General features: G+C 39.2%; 2 protein-coding genes across 2 annotated transcripts in view; both read right to left on the bottom strand.

Annotated features, from left to right (window-relative positions):
• Positions 1-946: 946 nt before the first annotated feature.
• On the bottom strand, positions 947-4,631 carry ctsh (cathepsin H). Its single transcript, XM_044035342.1, has 12 exons — positions 4,468-4,631; positions 4,289-4,320; positions 3,400-3,505; positions 3,237-3,307; positions 3,054-3,158; positions 2,677-2,763; positions 2,507-2,562; positions 2,310-2,391; positions 1,736-1,804; positions 1,553-1,659; positions 1,259-1,384; positions 947-1,167 (listed from the first exon to the last, which is right to left on the bottom strand). Exons 1-12 carry the CDS (start codon positions 4,550-4,552, stop codon positions 1,098-1,100), a joined length of 996 nt encoding a protein of 331 aa, XP_043891277.1. The 5' UTR covers positions 4,553-4,631; the 3' UTR covers positions 947-1,097.
• Positions 4,632-7,016: 2,385 nt separating this feature from the next.
• rasgrf1 (Ras protein specific guanine nucleotide releasing factor 1) overlaps positions 7,017-24,434 on the bottom strand; it is a 30,380-nt gene continuing 12,962 nt past the window's right edge. Inside the window, 19 exon segments of the mRNA XM_044036657.1 lie at positions 7,017-10,154; positions 10,845-10,913; positions 11,014-11,131; positions 11,238-11,317; positions 11,887-12,084; positions 12,176-12,260; positions 12,347-12,450; positions 12,954-13,014; positions 13,112-13,224; positions 14,208-14,314; positions 14,438-14,608; positions 15,674-15,793; positions 15,874-16,244; positions 18,099-18,347; positions 18,439-18,521; positions 18,617-18,759; positions 19,565-19,628; positions 22,248-22,408; positions 23,703-23,821. Of these exon segments, the coding sequence (XP_043892592.1) occupies positions 10,062-10,154; positions 10,845-10,913; positions 11,014-11,131; positions 11,238-11,317; positions 11,887-12,084; positions 12,176-12,260; positions 12,347-12,450; positions 12,954-13,014; positions 13,112-13,224; positions 14,208-14,314; positions 14,438-14,608; positions 15,674-15,793; positions 15,874-16,244; positions 18,099-18,347; positions 18,439-18,521; positions 18,617-18,759; positions 19,565-19,628; positions 22,248-22,408; positions 23,703-23,821 (2,509 nt within the window). The 3' untranslated portion in view covers positions 7,017-10,061.

Here is a 24,434-nt window from a genome sequence, read left to right as displayed (position 1 = left end):
GAGGAGCCCCATGCCCTGTTTACATGTAAATATACTGTCATAAAATGTGAATCCAACAAAATAAATCTATCTATTCATATATCTTAATTTAGACGTTTTAATGAATGTCATACCTCTAAGGTCCACCAATGGGCTGATGTCCACACATTTTGAGAAGCACTCACATTATTCAACATCTTTCATTTACGCTTTATTATACTATATTAGTGTTAACCAGAGGCGGACAGAGTACACAGTTTCATTACTTGAGTAAAAGTACAGATACCCCTTGCTAAATTTTACTCAAGTACAAATAAAAGTACTACAGTCAGATGTCTACTTAAGTAAAAGTACTGAAGTACTTGTTTTTAAAAGTACTTGAGTATCAAGAGTACATTTTCTAAATATTGCATTACTACTGCCACAGTGCTTACATTTATGTACAGAAATGGCTGTCCTAATCAGTGGCGCCTGCGCAATCCAATCACGTTTGAGCGGGAAACAACAAATTGAGATTTTTTTTAGAAGAAGAAGTAACGGGTACTCATGGTTATGGATGAAAATGTAGTGGAGTAAAGAGTACAATATTTGCCTCTCAAATGTACTTGAGTAAAGTCATGAGTACTCCCCAAAAATGATACTCGAGTAAAGTACAGATCCCTCATAATTGTACTTAAGTACTGTACTCAAGTAAATGTACTACGTTACTGTCTGGCTCTGGTGTTAACATATATGACTATTTGAAACTGCTGGGTACCTTCACTGCTACCCATACAATTGAAAATTATGAGAAACATGAGGAAGATATTTACTACAAGTGGTATTCTATTGAATCTACATGTCCCACTTAATATCCATCCATCTATTGTCTACCACAATCCTTATGTAGACACTACAAAAAGGAAAGACTTCTGCACAGTCCTGTCTAAATTTGCGCAATAAACATTTCAGAGAGTGGCAGCAACTGTATATTGCAATGAAACAAATTTATTACAGAATGTAGTTACATTGATTGATTGATTACTAAAAAGGGTATATATTGTAAACATTTTCATATAGAGAGTGAAAAAAGAACAAAACCCCTTTCAGCCATTGTGTAGTTTGTTACGATGCAGGAATCAAACCACTGGGAAGGATGAACAGGCAGCAAGTCCACACATGTTCTTTCCAAGTTCAATGAGAAAATACCTGTAAGAGGAGAACAATGTGATGTTCATGTCTGTCTCTGGTTGGTGCTCATTTCAAATAATTGTCTTATGTAGTGAAAGTAATAACTTGCCCCTCAATCCCCCAGCTGGATGACCATGAGTTCTTTACGATCCAGTAAGGAATGGCGTTGTCCCTCCCATATCCAACTGCCAGCACTGCATGGTTCACCTTGTCTGTGGTGTTGTGGCATTCAGTGCTAAAAGCAAATAAAGAAGAGATCAACCTTATCGTGAATGAGGTAAAAAAAACTAATTTGAAGTCAACCAGGTTTACAGTCAAACAGTCCAAATGTTTTGATTAATAAAATAGTGACATTAGACATTTTAACATAATCACAAAATTACAAATGTCTCATATATCTCACCTGGTGTACACACCCTGTCTGTAATGCATGAAGTCCGAGGTCACCTCAAACGCAAAGCTGACTGGATTGTGCGTGGCGACGGAGTCCACCATGTCCATCTCCTGGTACTAACAGGTGACAGGAAAAACTGGTCGGAATTCAGTAAAACATTCATCTCGAAGAGAAACACCGATGTTAACTCACCTCTGTTATGTTCATCACATCTTTTACGATAGCAGCTGCTTTTTGCGGGTTGTACTGGCAACTGCCTTCCTGGAGACCGAGAGAAAAATACATTAGACAATTTAATTGTGCGGGCCATTGCAGCCGCCGCCTGGACGGGTCTCTTGTCTCATGTATGAAGTTTCGAGCAGATCAGTCAATGTACGGCACAGTTACAGACCACTTCCTGTCTGTTTCGTGGAAAATGACTGACTTCCTGTGGGGCCAAGTTCATGTTCGTAGACTTTTCGACTTCGATGTGTTTCGTACAAATTGACACATTTTTTATGTTGGTACGACTACATGCTCAGACGAGTTTGTGCAAACATACATCGCCAAGATGGACGCCAATTTCAAAATGTCTGACTTCCTGTTGAGTTGAGGCCATGGTCTCAATAGACTTTTTTGTTTGTCTTGGGCTGTGACATGTTTCCACTGAGTTTCGTGGAATTTGGTGCAACTTAGTTTTGGCTTTGTCCTACTGGGTTTTACCTTTTGTCCATTTTCAGCAATGATTTGTTTGGTTTGGTACTGTAGAGGACAATTACTGACTTACCACGGCTTTGTATGGGTAGTCCGTCTCTGTCATCAGTCCCTTGCTGTACCAGATATATTCAAATGCTTGACTGGGAAGACCGCTACAAGACAAATTTAAGCTCAATGTAGAAATAAAACTGTAGTGGTGCACACAGGTGTAGTTAAAGGGATATTACAGTATAAAATGACAAACGAAACCCATGTTTTGACACTCACCCATTACATCCATGGTTGCTGAAGTCCTGCGCACAGTCCACAAGCTGTTGCTCCGACTAGATAATTTGGAAATTTGGGTCACAGTGGTGCTCGAGGTCACAGTTCAAGAAGACAGTACATGACGTTTGTCCCACTGTGACAAAGGTAAAGCTACGTTCTGAATACAATACCAATGGTACGAGCTTCTGCGTGCTGATGGCCACAGCAGACTCCAGACAGCCGGTTGTAGAAAAAGCCCAGCAACTGCCACAGCTTCTCTTTGGTGTGAAAAGAAGCGCGTAAAAGACAACAAAAATAAAGTTTATGGAATCTTTATCAACCCAATATATAGCCATATACAGAGCTCTATATGAGTATACTGTATATCCTCCATGAGTAATTCTGCACCCTACTGTTTTGAACAACAAATCCGTCTAATTTCAAAAAAGAGAATTGAGAAAATCTGAAAAGGGGAAGGCACATATATGTTTTACTTCGACCTTTGTGTTCCTATTCTTGTTTTTCTTCTTTTTTTTAATTGTTGGCTGTTCACACAGTCGCATTTCACCTGATTTTTCACGTCGGTCACATAATTTCCTTTCTTTCTCCAGTCGATGGCATCCGGCCACGGCTTATTGCTGCGCATGTAGTTTCCTTTGGTGGCAGAGCAATTCTGTCAAAAAGCAGAATGTCAAATCTCTTGTCTTTATTTGTCTTAATTATTGAAACATCCATAACATGTAAACGTTACCTGTGGTTCCGTCCAGAGGAAAGTGTTACGAAATTCAGCAAAAGTCATGTCTGAAAAGTGGTTCAGAGCCACTGCAGGAAGAGAAGAAACTGAACTTTTTAAAATGGATTGTATAATAAAATAAAAATGACAAACTGTAAATAGTTTTACAAACTCCTCCTACTTGAAAAAGAGTGATTCCCTTCATTGTGTTTGTCAATCTTCCTCTTGTTGTCAGTGAATATCTGGAGTCTCTTATGGTACTCATCGGTGCTGTACACTTTGCTGTGCTGCACATGGGGAAATTGTTATACATAGTTATTTCATTCATTCATCCATTCATCCATTTAGCCTTTATTTCAGACTTGTAGCAAATCAATCAGCCGCGTGCTACTAACACATGCAAATAAAACAAAAAGAAACAGAGCTGAGGAAACACTAGAAATGAAAAATACTACAAAGAGAAATGTAAAATGTAAAGTTATCTAAAATGTACAGTAGTCATCTGAATTTAACATGCTCAACCTATTAATTCAGACTTGGAAAAAAAGGATGTTTAAAAAAATAAATATACTCAGTTCAAAGTGATAGGTTAACAAGATTATTTAATTTGCTATTTTAATTTAGCGGAAATTACCCTTGAATAAGTGCATAATAACCTGATTGTTGTTTCAACCTTTGAATGTTACTAAATTTTACTTATTTTAATTATTTTAAATTTTAATACAATTACAATACAAAAAAAAAGAAAAGTAACACCTTTAAGTTTCCTTATATTAATATAAATCCTCTGCTGGGTTCCAGTAAGAGCTAGGGAGTATAAAAATAGAGATAAATACAATAAATAAAACAGACACCTTTTTAAAAAACAAACAAAAAAGTAATCATATATTATTATTATGTTATGTTATAATAATAAACACTATTATTAATTCAGATCATGATCATATTTTGCTTAACACACTCTACTGCCAATGTTGCTGTGATTTGTTTTTTTCATTGTAGTCACTTCCTCAAAGTCCACACCATGTCTCACAATCATGGGTTTAAAAAGAGATTTTAAAAAAAGTTACCTTTGTCATCCATGACCTGAAATGCAGCTCGTCTGAAAACAAAGAAGTTAATTTTACTTCAGTGGAACAGGAGGCGTTTATTATAATACAGTATCTAGACGCTGCTGGAGTTAAAAGTGAAAGCACTGGATTTAAACTGTAGATAAAAAGACGGTGGCTGCAGTTTTTTTTAGACTCACCCTGCACAGAGTCATTGTCGGACAAGTGAAGAGCTGAACACGCGCAAACCAACGCGAACAGCAGCAGCAAAGTGCGGATCATCATGATCAGCGGTGCTGGTGAAGGTTTCCACAGCGAGAGTGAATGTGAAGTGAAACATGAAGAGTGAAAGTCAAAGGGAAACAAATCTACCCACGAAAAAAACGGAAACGGCGACTTAAGCAGCCAATCACCAAGTCCATTTGACCTGCTTTTATTTTGACGCTTAACGCGGGGGAATTCCAGTATTTTTCGACCTGGGCCCTATGTTTATAAATGTCCTCACTAAAATGTCACATTTGGTCCAGTCTGCCCCCTACATCAATTTTTAAAAAAAAATTTTTTTTGACGCTTATTCATTTTGCACATTAAAGATAGTTTATTTCCACATCTGCTGCTGCATGTGTATGAAAAATATGATGTTAATTTCACTACAGGAAAGACTACAGTAAATGCCTTCTGCAGTTGGATAATAGGAAAGACGTATCTTTTAAATCATATCGGTTACCAGCCCAAGCACTCCCGATACATGGGATGTTCTCAAATCAAAACCAAAATCATTTCTTTGTTATATTGAGCAAAGAAACCAGAAAAAAAAACCCTGAAAACTTGTTTTAATAATTAAATGAATTAATTGGTTATCAAAATAGTTGACGATTCATTAGGAATCGATTGATCGAGTTATCATTTCAACCCTAAATAATACTAAATATGTTTGCAAGCAATATTTGTATAATAGTAATAATAATTTATTGTCATTATTGTTGTCATTATTAATAATAATGACAATAATAATTATAATTATTATTACATTATTAAATGTATTCAACATTAATGTATGTAAGCTATTTTTTTTATATATCGTTTCTAATAGCGATAGATTCATTTTGCACCATAACTATGTTTTATTGTGAAGTAAACACCCCTGCTCTAATCCTTTGTGTTGTTTTTACTGATCTTCAACAACGTTAATGGCTTCAAATGATTATAAATCAAGTCAAAGAGCCACTGATGAAGGTGGACAAGATACATTTAGTAGTTTGATAGTTGTCGAATTAATCATGTCTTCAATCCATGCAGTGATAACACGTCCCACGACTCAATCGATCATCAATCAATACCAATCAGTCATTAACTCTACTTTCTCAACATGTTATCAGAGAATAGAAAATCAAATGCAGAAAGGACAGGAGTTCAAATTGCAACAGGCATTTTATCGATGTTTAGGTTATCGCTAGCCAGATATAAGTATTTTTTTGCTTAGAATAACTTTTGTTTATGTTCCTTTCCTTTTGGGAAGTCAAACGGAAATCCTTGGACATTTGTGTCACAATAAAAGCTTTTTCCACTTAAATGGGGGAGTGTCACCTGCTCACTCTCCCTACAGCAATCAAGGCTTAGTGAATCCACCTGTGGGTGATTAGCTGAGCTCAGAGTGAGGCTGTTAAAAGGTGTGTGTGTGATTTACTTCACAGAGACATTAAAGTCATGGTTTTCCTTAACGCTTCATGTTTCTTCTCCAAGTGTAATTTAACATTTGCTTAAGTATATTTTACATGTTTTTGTTCTGGGATTAAGGTTATTGATTTGTTTTGTCTGTGGTATTTTACCTAGTTTTACCTTCATGATGGTTCAATCCATTTAGGGCGGAGCTAGGAGGGGTATAAGAAGCCATCTGACCGTGAGGACGAGTTTGTTTGTCAGTAATAATGTTATTTTCCTGGGGCTTTGGGTTTTTCCTTCTGTTGTGTTTTTGGTAGTGATGTAAAATATCAGATGCTGATATTTTGGGAGAGCTTGCTTAACCAATACCGATCTATTATTTCCTTGCACCCAACGGCTAAGCTCATTTTGTCTTTTCTGTAGTGAAATTAACATAATATTTTCAGCAGTCGTATCAGCAGATCTTATCTGATAAACCCTTTTAAAGCCAATATCTACCAATGCCAATATTGTAACAATGATATTGTGCATCCCTAATTTTTGGTTAATAAAACCACAGCTTTCTTTAAGCATGGACCTCTGTCTCCTTAGACCTTCTTCAAGTAAAACACCTGTTTAACAAGGCAATCAGAGATGGCAGACTTCACCTCATTCAAGCAATAAGCCTCTGGCGGCCTCTGTTGGTCATATTGGCAAGTGCAAGTGTGGAAACACAAACAGTTAGACACACACAGAGCCACTAAAAACTCTGGGAATTAAGTAAATAACTCCAGTGCTGTCAACCACACTCAAAGATAAGAAATCCCTAATTTACGTCATGTTACAGGAAGCCAATGCTCAGCAAAAACAATTTAAGAACTTAAGGTGAAATTAAGTCATTTGTGTAACACACACATACACCACAACCACAATATAATAGTAAATAAATGTAATAAATGTCCAATTTATTTATTTGGAGACATTCTTTAGCCTGTAGGTTTATATTGTTGTTTGATTTTATACTGATTAGGTGTTTTTATGGCTTGACTCTGACAAAGAGTATATGATGTTGGCTGACTGATGATCTACAAAAACACTTGAGACAAAATGCCCCTGAGATAAAATGGATTTATTAGCAAGAGGTAAATGGGAAACATATGTTTTTTTATTATTATTTATTTGTCATTATCAAACCTTTTTTTTCTGTTTTATATATATATAATTTTTTTCCCTTACAAAACTGAATATATGTGTGTGGGGACATGAGGGTTGAAAGATAATTTTCATACCACTGGGTATTGCTAACAGCAAAAATGTTTATTCACCTTTATAAGAGTATGTGCATGTATAAGTGTATACAGCATAAGTATATATAGTATTTTTCGGGTCTGTGAGGGTGTTGCATGCCTGCCACAAGAGCTTTAAAAGTGAACTGTACATACATAGTAAAAATACAAATATTCACAGAATAAGCACTACGTTACTATATTCCTGCTAACAGAAATGGTTATAGACAGGATTACAGTATAAATGCAAAACACTCCAAAGTTGCCTCCTACCTCTAAACCATGGTTTCAAGACCTCACACTGTTGTAGTATTTTCCTGCTCGAGCTTGAGACACAACTTGTTTTGTTTTTTTTCTTGAAATTAAGGATTACACTGTTCCACACTGAGGAATATGCAGGGCAGTGCATACAAAAAATGTATAGCACATCTCCGTGAGGTGAGTTAACAACAAAGTACAAAATACTTTCCCATGTACATATAAAGAGCACGTTTCTCTCTCTCTCTCTCTTTCTTATACTACTACAAAAATAGTGTTTAAATGCTGCAGGCAGAGGCCTTTCACATAGGTTTTATCATAGTTTTTAAACAGCAATGCATATAACAGAGTGATATACAGTCACGTTCCACAATCACTGGAACAGCATAAAGAACAGATTGTCTTTTAATTACAGAAGAGCAACCAACAACCTTTTTTTTTTTTTTACTCTACAGAAGAAGTATCGCCGAGCCTGAAAGGTACAACATTTACCGTCGTGTGTGAGCTTTTTGTCACGGGTTTGAAATGAAACAGAAACCTGGGAAACGAAGGGGAGAAGTCACCATATCGTACCGTTGAACTTTAAGGTTGAGTCTTGGCACCTCATTTGAAAACAGGCTACACAGCAAGAGTATTACATTTTGCTTTTGTTGATGAAGACGTGTGTCAGAGAGAGCAGAGGTTCCCAACCCCAGGACTGTGGACCATCATTGGCACAAGACATTTTACACTGGGCAGCAGTTTGATATGAACTGATTAATTCAACAATCTTTATTATCCTATTAACTTTTTTTTTTCTCTCCTAACCCTAACATATTACTACAGAAGTGTCTTGTTTTTATTGTTATGCATAGACATGCCATGGTTTAATATACTTATTCCATTTATTTTATGTTATTTACCACTTGTTTTTATTTAGGAAGCTTTGTAACTTCACATTTTAACAAGATGTTTCCATGACCAGATATTTTCACGTTATTATGACATACAACGTTATCCCATTTTGACATTAAAATATGATAAAAAATCTCAATTTAACATTCTCATGCTATAACATGATCATTTACTTACTATAACGTGAAGTGTATGGTATTGGTATGCTCAATAATTTTGTCTCCCCCCGGATAGATATATACTTTACCAACTGGCCAAAAATATGGATATCCCTGAATTAACTATGTCATAAAAATTACCTAAATATATCTGTTCTCAGTACACATTTGCTCACATGAGTTATCACATAAAAACACGTTAAAACAATATGTTATGCTTTATTGAGATCATTTATCATGTAAACATTTAGCATTTTAAAATTATATCATTTAGTTTTTGTTACGTGTTAAAGTTGTATATCACAATTAGGTGGAATCTTTCTTGCGGAAATATCTTATTTTCATGTTATGTGATCGTAATTATTTTCTTTCTTCCTCGACTTTTGCTTCAAAAAGTTGACTTAAGTAATTCCTTGACTTTTCCTTCAAAAAGTTGAAAGTTACTCAAGTAATCCTCCAATTTTTGCCTCAAATTCCCCGACTTTTCACCAACTCAACACTCCACTTTCTCCCATCATTTAAAAATACATGCTAATCTAATGACAATTGTACCAGCCTCCACCATGTACTCTATATTTATACTGTATTTATTGCTAAATAGCAAATGCTAGCATGTAAAGTGAGTTGCTAAGCTAACATACCTGGTAAACATGATGCATGTCAGCACGGTCAGTGCGACCTTGTCGCTACACTGACAGTTAGCATTTAGCTCAAACTATTGCTGTGGCTACGTAAAGTACAGCCTCAAAGAGCAGCTGGCGCAGTTTTCTAGACTTTCAGTCTTTTTTTTGTTTTGCAGTATGTGAGGTAACCAGGCTAGCGTCAGCACCTTGAGCTTTGTTATCCGTTTAATTGTATCCCTGATATGGGTCTCACTGAGCTGGTACACTTTGGCACTATCCATAAAACAATAAGTTCTCCTCAAATGAGGTTGGGAACCCCTGTCTCCAAAAGAAAAGGAGCAGAAAAAAAGGAAAGATAAAATCCCTCTCATTTTGGTTTGGGAAGCACAGAGACCGATGCTTTAGATACCTCACCGTCATCGCCAGTCATCATTGCTCCACAGTTTTAAATACAATTATATTCTCTGTGCTCTTTTTACCTGATTTGATGCGATTCCATTTTTACATTGCTACATTGGTTGCAGAGAATAGTCAATAAAACGTAAAATAAAACAAAACGATGGCCCGGCAACACGAGTGCTCAGACGAAGTGCAAAAACCGACACAGAATGAAACGATGCAAAATAATGTCATTGGTCACAATGACGTCGCAGCCCCGTGCAAACAAAGTGACCTCTGTTATTATGCTTTTAAAAATGACCCCCAAATAATAGTGTGCTCGTGAAATCTTAAAGCAGGTGGTGACAAACAAACAAAACAAAATCTACACTGAAAGTGTTTTGAGTCTTTAAACGCCTTAAACATCAACTGTACAGAAGAGCAAATATCATAAACATGTACAACTATATAAAAGTGGATGTGTGTGTGTGTGTGTGTTAACTGATGTGTAATATCAACAGAGGAAATAATAACATGAACGACCACCGTCCCCCCGTCAGTTGGGCACTTTAGGCTCAATTCTGAGCGAGGCCTCGTACATGCTTTCTTCATCCAGAGCAGAGCTCCCATCCAGTAGATACTGGGCTACCTGAAACATGGAAAAAATAAAGTTTTTAACTCCATTTGAAATTGTTTATTTTTCCATTATTTGAAGTTCACAACCCTTTTGGCTTGTGAACTTTTAGAGGAAAATAAAGTATATTTCTTAGTTAGTTTATGAAGTTATTTTATCCCCCTTGGTTTTGTAACCCATCTCCAGATTTCCACATAAATATTTTCATCATCCACATGGAGAATCTGAAGAAATAAACCTGCTGATCAAAATTTTCAGTAGATTTTGTCTGGTTTATTTGACTAAGTAACATTTAATTGTTCCTGGTGAACAGGAAAAAATAATTGATAATAAACAAATTTGTGCCACAAGCCATTTGGCCCATTAATTTGGTGCTATACTATATATATATAAATCTATCTATCTATCTATCTATCTATCTATCTATCTATCTATCTATATATATATATATATATATATATATATATATATATAAAACTATACATTTCCTGATTACCTTCCTGTTGTCTGTAAAACCTTGTTTATTTTGCAAGAGGTCACTTTTACCAGATGGTTTTTGTCACATAAAAAGTAGAATTATATTAATACTGACTAAATAAACTCTTTCTTTAAGACTGCTGCTTTTATTGTAGACATTAGTCAACAACATTTTCATCTTAAGGAGATATAAGCCATCAAGGAACCACGTGCTACAAACAAATGTACCTTTGGTTGCAGGTCAATCTTGTACGCCGTTTGCTGGAACTGTCTGATTTCTCTTATGATGTGAGAAATCTGAAACGCACGAGAAGCAGAGTGTGTGTGTGTTAGATTTCTGACTTTCTGACTGGAATGACATACTTTTAGTTTTTTCTCCACACAAAGTGGTTCTCACCATCCTCATCTTCGAGAAGTTGACCAAGTTGTCTTCGGTGTAGTTTGGCGTCCCCTCCTCGATGAAAGCCAGGTCGGTGAGGTACATCCCCAGATAGGGCACACAGGGCGGATCACAGCTGGTGGGTGGGGGACACACACACACACACACACATTGTTATCTTTTAGTGCATTTTTTGGGTTTTATTGCTTCGATCCAAAACAACGACCTCGAAGTGAACTCACTTCTTCAAAGCCTCTCTCAGGTTTTTGAACCTCCCCTCTGATGAGACCAGCTTCTGGAGCTTGTCAGTCAGTGCTTTTGTCTGGAGGTTTAAAAAAAGGACACAATTAGTTAGAAACACTATTAGGAAGACAAGTAAAGGGAGCATAGAGTTCATATAAAAAATGGATGTATACCATTTTGAATCCTCCAACCAGGCTACTACTTAACCATATAACTGTCAATCAAACTCTTCTATTTTCCTCTAAATGGGAACCTTCTATTGAAGATGATATCAACCCTTTATCACATAATGTGAGTAAGTGCTTTTTACTAATTTTTCCAGAATAACTTTCAATATCTGGCAGTACAATTTACTGCATTTTAAAATGGTGTATGAACAATTTAAAACGTTTTATTTAGAAACAACTCCGTATAGTTGTACACAAACACCAGACCTTGAGGGTTAAATTTGAAATTTGTTTGAGTCTTTGTCTCAATGTCCAAAAACAGGCCCAAAAAATGGAAACTATGTACAGTGCGTTTTTTCCAACTCTCGTAGGATTAAAATCAAGTAAAAAGTAAGATTATTTTCCCTTGTACTTTTATTCAAATCGAGTTGTTTTTTGCAACCAGTAGTCTATGATAGGGAGGACACACACACACACACACCTGCTTGGAAACCTTGAGCCAGGTCTTCTTGAGGCGAAACACAGAGCTGCGGTTGAGGGAAGACGTGATCTCCAGCACAGCGTTGTAGTTATGGAGACAGCGGCAGATGTCGGCCACAGCCACCCATTTCTCTATGACCGCCACTCTCGACACCACGTCCTCACAGTGCAGGATCTCTGTGGCGATAAGGTTACTGATCTGGCAAGGGGAGAAAAATCAGAAACAAGGGGTTAATATTTTGAAGATCACGTCTGAGAACGTAGACCTGCTTCCTCGGAAACCTACGTACATCGTTGAAATGCTTAGTCGTTCTCATGATGAACGGCGTCTTCTCGTTCTTGTCGTTTTTCATCCACCCTTGTCCGAAGAACTCCCTGTAACGTGGTGAACAGGTTACACGTTTTTTTAAAAGGCAAACACACAATCTGCAAATGCGCGGCTGTGCTGCGATGGCACTCACTCGTACGGGATGACCTTGAACACCAGGTGGTCGAGCAGAGTCAGCTGCTCGGCGATCTCTAACGCAGAGTGACTCTCAAAGGGCTCCGCCGTCCCTCCATCCACCTACGAGACAAAAGAAAAGCCCCAGAATTGATTTAAGTTTTTTAAAGATGTAAGTTCTTAGCTTTAATGAGCTGTTATCTAATGTTTTTCATTACATTTTTGATAGAGAAATTTAGTTTGATGGATAAGAGTCAAGACAACAACAAATCGTTGTTAGTTAGTAACTTCACAAGCTGTAAACCTGATATCTTTGAGTTGTTGCTTCAAAAACTTTATTAATTTACAGGCCATTTATTATGTTGTAATGTAAAGTAGTTTCTATTAGGATGCACAATATTACTGACACAATATTGGTCTATAAAGTGTAGTGTGTGTGTGTGTACTCAGTAATTAACAAAGTATTATGTGAGCATCTACGGAGGCCTACACAGATACAACCCATCTATTATCCTGAATGTGGACGATGCTATTTACGATTAAACCACAGCTTTAATTTGATTGAATTCAGCGGTGACCAAACATACATTAGATGAGTGATCATGTTACAAACTACACACACTTACCAGCTGTGTCACGTCTTCAAGGGTGATCTGACTGTCGCCGTGATCTTCCTGAGTTAGAGTCCTGATGGGAAACGGAAGAAGAAGAAGAAGAGTCAAAACCTTGAAGCAGTTTCTCAGTGTTCTGCACACGTGTTTCAAACCTGTCAGTCCTCCATTACCTGATGATGTTGGCCGCTGCTTTCCTCTCCTGGGTCAACAGCTCGGGGTCATGCATCACTTCCTCCAGGAATACGATGACCTTTGTCTTCAGCTCGTTGTTGCTCTCAAAGTCCTGAACACACACAGATTTAATGTATGTGTTTTTGACTTTGGTAGGCCATGAGTTCATTGAGAATTATAGATCGTTCAAGATAGGTTTTAAATGAGGTGATTGTTGATATTAAGAACAAACTGGCCAATCATATCAGACAACTCAGCAATTCCTTTAGACGTGGTTAAGAAAAACTGAGCATCAGAAAGGAGGAGAAGGGCAATTGAAGTGGTTTTGATCACGGCATGGCAGCCAAACAGCTGATCTACTGGGATTTTTTCACACTCAGCCATCTCCAGGGTTTAAAGAGAATGGTTCAAAAACGAGAAAAAACATCTAGTGAGCAGCAGTTCTCTGGGCAAAAATGCCTTGAGATGATAGAGAGGCAACGGAAAAGTATAAATTATAGTAAAGTATAATAAGATTGCACCACATGTCAAACCATTACTTACACTTAATGACATATCCTGTGTACCTAATAAAGTGGCCATTGAGTGTATACTGCCATTACATTTGAACCAGAGAACTGTTTCATTGATGTGGCTGATCTTTCAAAGTGTGGAGTCAGTACTGCATATCAAATATAGGATTCACATATGAATCAAGTTCTGTTTGGTACTCTCTCTGCCAGTGTGTGTGTGTTTCTGCATTGTTGCTGTGCATTCTTGGTTTTGTCTCTTCCTTCTTCTACTTCCTGCACCTGTTGCCAACACTGGTGCACACCTGAAATCAATCATTCCCCAAATCAGTGGCTCTTTAAGGACCGGTTCAGCCACCAGAGACCTTTGCTGGTCTCTAAACTGGTCTTTCTTGTCTTTTGTTTATAGTCTGTCACGCAAAACTACCTTTCCTTGTGATCAGGATCACCTGCTTGTTTCTGTCTGTCAGCCACACTCTTTGGGTTCAAAAGCCCTAGCAGAAATATAGCTTTTTAACGTTTCTTTTTAGACATTTTGGTGTATTTTACAGAAATGAGTGCTTAATTCATGTGTTGGACACTTTACCGGAGAGTGTTTGGACACCCAGTGTCTCAGGACGTTCAGAACTCTGTTGGTCGCTGCTCTTCTGATCACAAACTCTTTGTCTCCATTTCTCTGATCGGTCGGAAAACCTGCAGAGAGTCAGTTTTCACACTGAGTTCTCGTCATGTGTGACACACACAGCTGTGTAGTCATGCAACAATCCCTACAGAGTGGGACTTTGATCTGTGTCAGTAGTGGACAAGTGTGCGTACCAGTGCTGGCGAGGGACATCCGCCGATATTTCTCCTTGGTTGGCGTTCCCTCGTTGGCTCCAGCTGTAGCGATGGCGAAGGCGGAGGCGGCAGACAGGGCACTGCGGTTGTTGTCCAGCTCTCGACACGTGGACATCACCATGCCGTTATTGTAGGAAAAGAGAGAGAACTCTATAGAGACAAAACAATACTTGTTGGATTGTAAATAACAACAAATTGGCTGTTTTTTTCATTATATGTGGCAAAACCTGCACATGCCAATGTCAGATTTATACATGAGTGTGTTGTATTTCTATTATAAGTTTAATTTTATTTATATTATACTATATATTGGCTCTATGTATCAATAAGTCACTAAAAGTACATCTTTTACAATCATTTAGGGCGCAGAAAAAATGCAATTTCCACAGCATTTTTCTATAAAGTCATGTTACAAACAGGCAAAAACAGACATGCACAACTACACAGGATTTAAGTGAAGGCCTTTGTGGATGTAGATAAGGTTTTAATTGATTATTAAATGTGTTCATGTATCAAAACAACTACTATCTACAGTGACTGAATTTATATCGACTCTGCAACCTGCTTCCTCCTCGCCTTCCTCAATCCTCCACTAGTGGGCACTGCAGGCCAACACAAGCCGTGCCCCCGACTTCTCTTTACAGGAGGCTTTGATAATCAAGATGGTTGCAGCTAAATATAGCTGCCAAATATCAGCATAGCAGAGGAATCAACAGCTTCTCTGCAGTCTGCTGTGTATGAATCTCAGGCACATCCATGGATCGCGAGGAGCCAAGAACCCACGGCACCACGTAAAGACCCAGACGGCACTGACATGTTCCAGAGCAGGCTTTACTTTTTTTCTTTCTTTTTTTTTAAATCTATTGCATGTTTGTTTTCACATCCTTGTTCCATTTAGAAAGGAACAGATGCAGTGAAACTGCCTCGTTACTGGGGGCGACAGGGAAAACACAGTCTTGATGTAGTTGCTATGACACAAGCACCCCCTAACACCTACTGAATCCAAGTGCTGGCTTTCCCTGCATGTTCACAACCATGCACCAAACAAATTGATGCTCTAAATGACTGACGTTCCTCTGCTACATGTTTGTTTGCACTAGAAATACAAGATTTTTTTGGATGGCTTTGTTATTCAGCTCCTGAGGGTTAAACATAACGTTGTAGAAAACGACGCGTGGTTTAGAAGCTTGGTCTATCGTCTAGAACACAAAGTACCTGAGGAGTTTTTGCATTTGACGTTCTTTGGGGTGGTTGGCGACTTGGTGGGCGAGGCCTCTGCTTCCCCATCGTCACTCTGGTTTGGATCGTTGTCGCTTTCCTCTCGCACTGAGAGATCTGTGTCACAGCGGGTGGGGAAATCACTCAAGACACGGCTACAACAAATAAAACGTGGAAGAAAGACCTTGAAACCTTACCTTGTTTGGCCACTGAGGTATCTTCCACCTTGTCTTTCTTGTCCTCCCCCTCATCTGGGATTTTGCTTGCGATAGGGCTGGACACGTACAGTTTATTGATGTCCAGCGTGGTCTTGCTGAACGGCGACATGGTCGAGTACATGCTTGCATAGCCATTTGAGGAGCAGCTGAGGGCCGCCAGGTCAAGAGCTTTGCCCCCGGTGATGATGGGGATGTTGAGGGAGAGCTTGCGCCGGCGGTTTGGGGACGAGTTCTTGGCCATGGCGAGAGGGGGAGGGGAGGAGAACTTCCTGCTGGCCCTGGGGGAGCTGGGAGGCTCCCCATACAAGAGTTTACTGTTCTGACTGCTGGCAAAGAACAACTCCAGGGACCTACAACAAGAGAGGAGACAGTAGGAATGATTCTTTGATATTTTTTGCTCAGTACATTCTAAGTTTTAAGAGCTTATCTAAATAAGCAACACCTCCTGAATGATTTATGCACTCCTAGTCAGCAGAGCAATCAGAAGTGCCCCTGTGGTCGCAGCTCATCGTTTTAAGAACAGAATACATGCTGCAGTGCTCCAGCAAAAACCTCCTCTCCTACTCCCTGCCACCCTCCTGGCGACCTCACGGGTTCCCATAAATAGCATCGCGAGTGAGAGTGCGCATGGCCACTGCTGACACAAGCAGCCAAGTGTAGGTGCCTCACAGTGACATGACAAGCGCCACGGGAGAGCCTGGCGCAGGGTGTGGACACAGGGAGCTTCCCCCTGATCTGAACCCCCACAGTGGGGCCTCCAGATGCCCGTCGAGCCACGGGTCCGTTCCACCGGGACGCTCTTTAACATTAACATTTCACACTGTGGATCTTTGGCAGAGGAGGGGAGAGGGAGACGGGGAAGGGTGCGGTCCTGCAGCATCGAGGCTGGTTACCATAGAGCGACAGAGTTGGTTGACGGGAGAAACTGGACCCAATTACTGCCTTTGACCAGTGAACACACACTCACGCACACAGCTAGCTATTCTTCTAAGGACACTGCTTTGACATTCATTCATTTGGACAGACCGTTATCACGAACCTCAACCATCACCACTTAATGCCAAACGCTAACCTTACCATAACCACAATTTTAAATCTTAGCCCTAAATCGAACCAGTGTCTCAGAAATGAGGTTCTGCCTCATCAGGACCAGGTTTTGGTCTCCATGTGGACTACTGATCCTGACAAGGTCAGATCAGTACACACACACACACTTTGTCTTCCTATCTGCTGCTTCCGTTTCCCTCGTAAAGCCTTCAACACTGGACTTAAAGGTCCAAATGTTTAACACTTAACTTTCAATTAAAAGAAAAAGAAAATTAAAATCGCGTTTTTATAACGGTTTCAAACTAAGGTGTGTAACTTCTCAATATCAACAAATGTCCGTGATGTTCAAACCACTGTTGAATGGGTTCACGCGATGCTGAATCGGCTCCACGTGTTTCTCAGAATAGCTCTGTTTTTTTTCGTGTCTGTGGAGACAGATGCACTAATAAAGCAAGACGGCAGCGGACTTTAGGTTAAGGCATTATCCCTGGTGATGAGATACTAAAATCAGTGTTGAAATATGGACCAAGAGTTTTCCCTTTCAGAAAACTTTAAGATGAAATCAATTAGCTATTAGAATACGTCGTTGTATGGGGTTTGCTTTTATGGAGGCCAGCGTATACGACGCAGCCCAAATAAATCTGATGCGTAAAAAAATGAAAAAAGAAGGAGATCATGTCAGAAACACAGTATAATGCAGGGTATAATTGCCACGTTGAGCAAACCTCGGCAACCATGCCCTACAGTGTTTAGAATTGGCATCGGGACAACGTTTTCTTTAAAAGCTAAAGGTTGCTGCTGTAAATATTTCACATAAATCACCTTGAAATTTCCTTCAGCCAGCCTTGGCTTTCATCCCATGCCCCCTACTGCTCAGGAGGAATATACACTAGAATATACAAAATGAATCCTTTGGGGATTTATAAGGATGTTGTTGTTGTTCTTTACTCTTGTGCAGACACCTGGCTGCTTAAAAAATACTTTTCTTCATATTGGAAGCTTATTTTGGTGAAACTACTCAATACAGTGAACAAAAAGGAAAGGACATATATGACCTAAAGGTTCAGAGTGCAACCTTGCTGAGCCCCCCTGCACAAATTCAGCCAAACACATTGATGTCAACATCCTCATGTCTGACTAAATGCAATGTGACTCACCGAGCAGGGATGGCGCTGATGGGCTTCTTGTAGATGGTGATGAGTTTGTCTAGCACCACGTCAGCCGTGGTGAACACGCGGTATGAGTGCAGGAAGGTGTTGAGGAAGTCGATGGAGAGGAAGCGGAGGTCGGTCAGCCTCTCCAGCAGCCGCTCCACGCTGGCGTAGCGGATCTGCAGCACCTTGCAGGAGTTCATCATCTTGCTGAAGCGGATGTCGACGTCGTCGCAGTACAGACTGGAATCCGACCTGCACGGGCAAACAAAAAAACACAGAGGAGAAGCATGAGCAAAAGTGGAAATAAAGAAGAAAAAAGAAACGCGAAATGAAAAATGCTCACTTGATCATCTGTGGGACTGTGACTTTGGAGTTGTCCTCAAAGGCGTTCATCATCAACCCATTGCATCGGATGTTGTCTATACACTGTGGGACAGATGTAGGACACACAGAGGAAATGTCAGTGACTTCTGTAACATGACACTTTCTCCACCTGGAGACGGTGATGCATGTTGACGTGCCTGGCTGATGTCACTGGTCCATGCACACTTCTCCTGCCTGGAGGAGGCCACCAGGATGACGGTGAAGGACTGGCTGTCCTTCGGCTCCACAACAATCTTGAAGTCCAGGTGCTCCATGTCCTGGCCGCTCTTGTCTGATTTGGCTTTTGAGAAAATGTGAACACAAAGACGTCACGGGTGCTGTCACCAGTCTTTATAGATTTAAAGCAGCAGTGCGTAACTTTTGCTTTGGTCGTAAACAGAAAGGGGCGTGACCTGTAATAACTGGGCCTGAACTTAGCTTCCCCAGCAACAGCCACTGGTGTGAACTCATTTGCATTACCGTAATTACGAGACGGTTTGTGCTATCGGACAAATTCCACCGGTTTCTGAAAGCTGAGAAGTTGCACGTCAAAGCCCACATTTGGTTATTACGGTAATTTCACTTGTGCCATTGCTAGAAGCTGGAGAGTCAGTGTCTTTGTCACCAGAGAGGAGAGAGTTGGGAAAACGCCCATACTTTTTTTACTCACATTTTTTGGCCTGTTTTTGGACATTGAGACAAAGACTCAAACAATGTTATTTTAAATAGGTTTTACACTGTTCAAATTTCAAATTTAACACGCAAAATCTGGTGTCTACTAAAATTATTCTAGAAAAAAACAATTAGAGGATTAGAGGACATTTTCTGGGCCTTTTATGGTTAAAAAGTCCAAAAGGACATTTTGAAGTTGTTAAAGAGTTAATTATATGTAAAAGTTACGCACTGCAGCTTTAAACAAATATAACTCAAGACGTGAACAAATGAATTCGGAGTCGCTCTATTTTTCTACTGTATTGTATCAAATCCAATCAAATATTAACGAAGTCTGCCACACTCTATAATCATACACTATATACGTTATAATGGCACACATGGAACATGCAGTGCATAATGTCCGTGAGCTGCAACATGAATAAAACACTCACACTCATCATCCGTCCCCTCGGGATCCTCCATCAGAGTGCAGTCTATGAGCGAGACCACTCCATTCTGCAAACATGTCCAACACACACTCAGTTTCTTTACACCGGCAAAATGTGACTCTACACACAAATGTGAAGAATTTCCAAAACATTTCCATCTTTTTTTGAAATATGCGCATTCTCCAGTGTCTCCAGCGATTACATAATCACACTCCTTTTGGAGCAGATATGAGGATAATGACATCAGTTTATTCCTATTTTTAAAACAGGGACCAGGGACTGAAACCACAATGTGAGATGATGTAATCGACTTCGACTTCAACGTTTGTGGCAAACAAAGCCTCGACAATCACACGCGCACATTTCTTTTCAAGACAGAGTTACAGAGTGCTTTAAAATACAGAGGACATAAAAATAAACGTACAATAGAATGGAATTTAACTATACATATCATGATGCAGCAAAACGATCAATATTACAACAGTGCTAGCGTGAATAAAAGTAAAAGATGCCTTTGATTCAGCAGTCTTCAGCTCCTTCATATGACATTGACTTCTTTGCATTGACTGATTTATTCATTTTTGCAGCGTTTTACATGAAAACAATCGCAGCAAAAATCCGGATATCAGTGACATCAGCGAAGATCCAGTGACAAACATTGAGTTGATTATTGGCAGAAACTGACAACCAGTGTGTTTTTGTCAATATTTTATATCTTTAATATCTTTAATATCTTTGAACGAATACATTAGTTGACGATAAAAACAATAGAATTTTGGGATTTATTGCACATGTTCAACCACCTGATTGGATGAATTTTTCTTAGTAATTATCCGAGAACCGTGTTTCTTAGTCCTGGTCCTTGGGACTCGACTGTCCTGCATGTTTTAGACCAGGGGTGTCAAACGTAGGGCCCACGGACCAGAACTGGCCCACCAGAGGGTCCAATCCAACCCACAGGATAAACGATTGATTAGAATTAGAATCTAATCATGATGTGAAATACTATATTTTGCAGTTTTAGATAAAATTGCAAAGGGAAACATTTGTAGTCCTTGTTGTTTATAGGTTATTGTGCTAATATTCTAGTGGTACGGCCCCATTTGAAATCAAATTGCACCGTATGTGGCCCCTGAACTAAAACAAATGAGTTTTAATGCACTGTTTTAGACGTTTCCCTGCTCCAACACCTGACTCAAAGAGTCAGCTCATCAACACGCTCCGCAAAAAGCCTGGCAACAACTCATTTATTTAAACCAGGTGTGTTGGAGCAGGGAAACATACAGGGCAGTGGGGACCGAGGACCAGGATTGAGAAACACTGTCCTAGAATGAGCATTTTATATTTATAACAGGAGCTGAGTCAGCTCTACTGAGGCCCCCATGTTGCAACACTATTGCCGTCTTTCCCAGCTCGGCTTGGCTCGCCTCTACACGGTTTGGTTCATTTTCCATTCAAATATAGTTATGTTTGTAAAATGTAAAATATAGTTAAATTTTCTAATCAATCGTTTATCCTGTGGGTTGGATTGGACCCTCTGGTGGGCCAGTTCTGGCCCGCGGTTCCTACGTTTGACACCCCTGGTATAAAACATGCAGAACAGTGGAGTCCCAAGGACCAGGACTAAGAAACACGGTTCTCGGATAATTACTTTCAATCAGGTGGTTGAACATGTGCAATAAATCCCAAAATTCTATTGTTTTTATCGTCAACCAATGTATTCATTTAAAGATTAATCTAATGCTACAAAAACAATATAAAAAAAAATTTAGTTCCTCCTCAACGTGGGCGGAGTCATCACTGCTGCATGAAACGGCCGTGACGATCGCAGGCTTTCAGTAGTGCTGTCGCTAAACACACCAGACTCCTCTGTTAAATATTGAGATTTTAGATATTTTCCTTGCTAAATGTTGGAGATTTACCCTCGTTTTTAGCATCGTTAACTCTTTTTAACCGATCTACAGTTCGGCATTGTTCGGCTTTGATTCTTGTGTCGGACGTCGCACTCATGACTCTTCCCGTGATGGCCCTCTCTGACCAATTAGTGCACGTCAGTCTGACGATGTCACATTTTAATATCGGCTCAGCTCGCGTTGGAACCTCGCCAGAGCAGGTACTAAAAAAAGTACCAGGTACTATCGCTAATGGAAACACAAAAGCACCGTACCGTGCCGAGGCGAGTCGAGTCAAGCTAGTGGAAAAGTGGCTTATGTTGTTACCCCTTTTTTCGAGATTTGACACTAAATGAAGCGTACATAGATTTTTAAAGGGGGAATTATTTAGGTGAGGGACATTCAGCTGCAACAACTTCACTCAATTAAATGACTAAATCTGTTTCTTTAAAACCCTCTCCCCAAAACATCAACTGCACTCTGTACCGTTGAGTAATAATATGACAGCGCGCCATTATACAAATCAAAGTGACATCAAGCAGCTGCTTTCCAACATGCACACTGAGCCTCTGTGTGTGTGTGTGTGTGTGTGTGTGTGTGGAGCCTCAGTGGTCATTGCCACTGATAAAAGCCACAGCACTGCTGCTGCTAACCCTGTCGCTTTCATCTCCCGTCAGTTGATTCTACTTCCATTTAGCTCAGAGATCCAGGGCTTGTGTCGCTGTAAACGCTGTGATGTTTTGAAATAAATAGCAGCGCCGCACTGTACGAGCGGCGCAGCAATGCAGGCCTACCTTGGTGAGATGAAGCTTTCCCCCAGAACCCCTGGTGCAGATGATTAAATGCTTGGAGAAGAGAAAGCACTGCCTCTCCCCCTCCTTCTTCAGAGACAGAGAGCCCAGTCGCCCACGGGTGATCTTGCCCTTCTCGCTCATCGGCACCTGGATAAGAGACCCTGTGTGCGGGGATAAAAGAGCGCGTTCAAATAATAACAGGGAGCGAGGAGAAAGAGAGATTTAGACACATGTATGAATGGATTAGAGTCAAGAGCAGGGGGTAAGAAAAGGCAAGAAGAGGACGCAGCAGTGGAGAAACTAAGATAGTGACACTTTATATAATGGCACAGTAACAACATGGTCAAAATGTGGCAAACATTTTGTAAAAGGGAAGTCATTAATTTTATTTAAAGGTATTACGCTGATGGTGGTCTACAATACTTCATCTTGAACAAGCTGCTGCCATTAAAATAACATGTTACTACCACATTATTACATTATTACTGTTATTAATAGCCAAGCTGCAAGATGGTATTTCATAATAACAATAATAATAATAATATAATAATACCTCCCTATTGCAAAAAGTTATTACTATACAATAACCATGTTGTAACTGTACTGTAATGCAAAGTGTTAATCATTATAGAGGACGATCATATTGCATTACAATAAATAAATTAATAACTGGATGAATTAACAAATTAATACCGAAATGAATAAATTAATAAATGAAAGTCGGCCGTCAGAAAAACATTGCTATATACACTACATATTTATGTTTAATTCATTATTTTATTTATTTATACATTAATTTCATTCATTTATATTTTTTCTATATTAATGAATGAATGAATGAATTAGTGTATTCTTCTATTTATTCATTTATTATGTCATTAATTATCCTCCATAAGTGACAACTGAAGCTAAACTAAGACAAACTAAGATAACCTAACAGAATTAAGCTACACTAAACTGAGCTAAAATAAGCTAAGCTAAGATAAGATGGTTAAGAAAAGTTACAATAACAGACGTAGTTAAAAAGTCAAGGTAATAAATAACAAACATAATGTAAACAGAGGTTAATCCAAATATGTACAACATACGTGGTCTTAAACTGTCCACATGTGGCACTAATATTACACCCTATGTATTTCACAAGATCAAACCTGACCCTAATGAGGAAGAATAACAGTTCTTCAACAGTTGAATACGTGTAGAGTCACATGAGACACTATAAGAATGATTCTGTTTGTCCGTTTCCATCGTGCATCAGAGCCTGGTGGGGACTTGTGACATTTAATGTCCCAGATTCCTCATCAGTTTCCCTCAGGACAGTATAATTACACTTGGAAAGACTCTCATGGGACGTTTTCTCGAGAGTGGAAGAGACACACAAACTCCAACATACACGGGTCTATGTTTCCTTTTATACAGGAAGAAGGAGGAGGAACATCTCCCTGCAGGAGTTACCTTGTCTTACAAACGTCTGGCTGGTGTCGAGGAGAATCTCACAGCCTTCCACGATCATGCGCTCTATCGCCAGGTTCTTTCTGATGTTCTCGGTCTCGCTCACCTCGTCGTGCATGATTCTTGCGAAAAATCCATGACACAAAACGACAAGTGTATAAATGTTTCAAACTGGTCACGTTTTTCATATTTGTCATGTTATTTTTACTTTGCCTGATGAAATGAATATTAATCAATTCAGAAAATGTGTTGCCAGCAATGTTTTTTAAATAGCTTTTTTTATAGCTTCGTATATATTAAATTTTTCAAAAAAACGCACACATCCAATACCAAAACGTGCAGTTTCCATATGCATATGAATGGTCGAAAAAATGGTCGCAGCCTAGCTCAATTTGGAACGTCAGGGTCACAAGAATTGGGACTTTTTTCACCTAAAGGAAAGTTTTGATACGTATTACAGTTTTTAAACAATCGCAGTTTAGGTTTTGCACTTTTTTTGGACGTGTATTGCGTTGCTCGAGTGCCACACTCAGCTTAGGTCCTTTAAAAAAAATCATCTCTAAACAAACTCTTCTCCTGCCCATAATTTCCAACCTACACAGACATTTTTTTATATAGAAATGTTGCTATGGTTGTTGTCTAACCCTGTGTGTAGATTTCATTTTCATATAACTTGTGGTTTTATCTAAAAAATCATCAAAAAGCTCAGAAAGTTCTGGTCAAACCTAACATTGA

Source organism: Solea senegalensis, linkage group LG10, assembly GCF_019176455.1.
Source record: "Solea senegalensis isolate Sse05_10M linkage group LG10, IFAPA_SoseM_1, whole genome shotgun sequence".
Classification (NCBI taxonomy): domain Eukaryota; kingdom Metazoa; phylum Chordata; class Actinopteri; order Pleuronectiformes; family Soleidae; genus Solea; species Solea senegalensis.
The sequence above is the reverse complement of the archived record's forward strand: the minus strand, read 5'-3'. Positions and strand labels throughout refer to the sequence as shown.

What these genes read in the sequence shown, in the direction of transcription:
- ctsh (XM_044035342.1), bottom strand. Translation starts at nt 4,552, where the DNA reads ATGATGATCCGCACTTTGCTGCTGCTGTTCGCGTTGGTTTGCGCGTGT. An exon ending in CGACAATGACTCTGTGCAGG is followed by an intron (nt 4,321 to 4,467) that starts GTGAGTCTAAAA and finishes CTTTGTTTTCAG; the next exon opens with ACGAGCTGCATTTCAGGTCA. An exon ending in TCCTCTGGACGGAACCACAG is followed by an intron (nt 3,159 to 3,236) that starts GTAACGTTTACA and finishes GCTTTTTGACAG; the next exon opens with AATTGCTCTGCCACCAAAGG.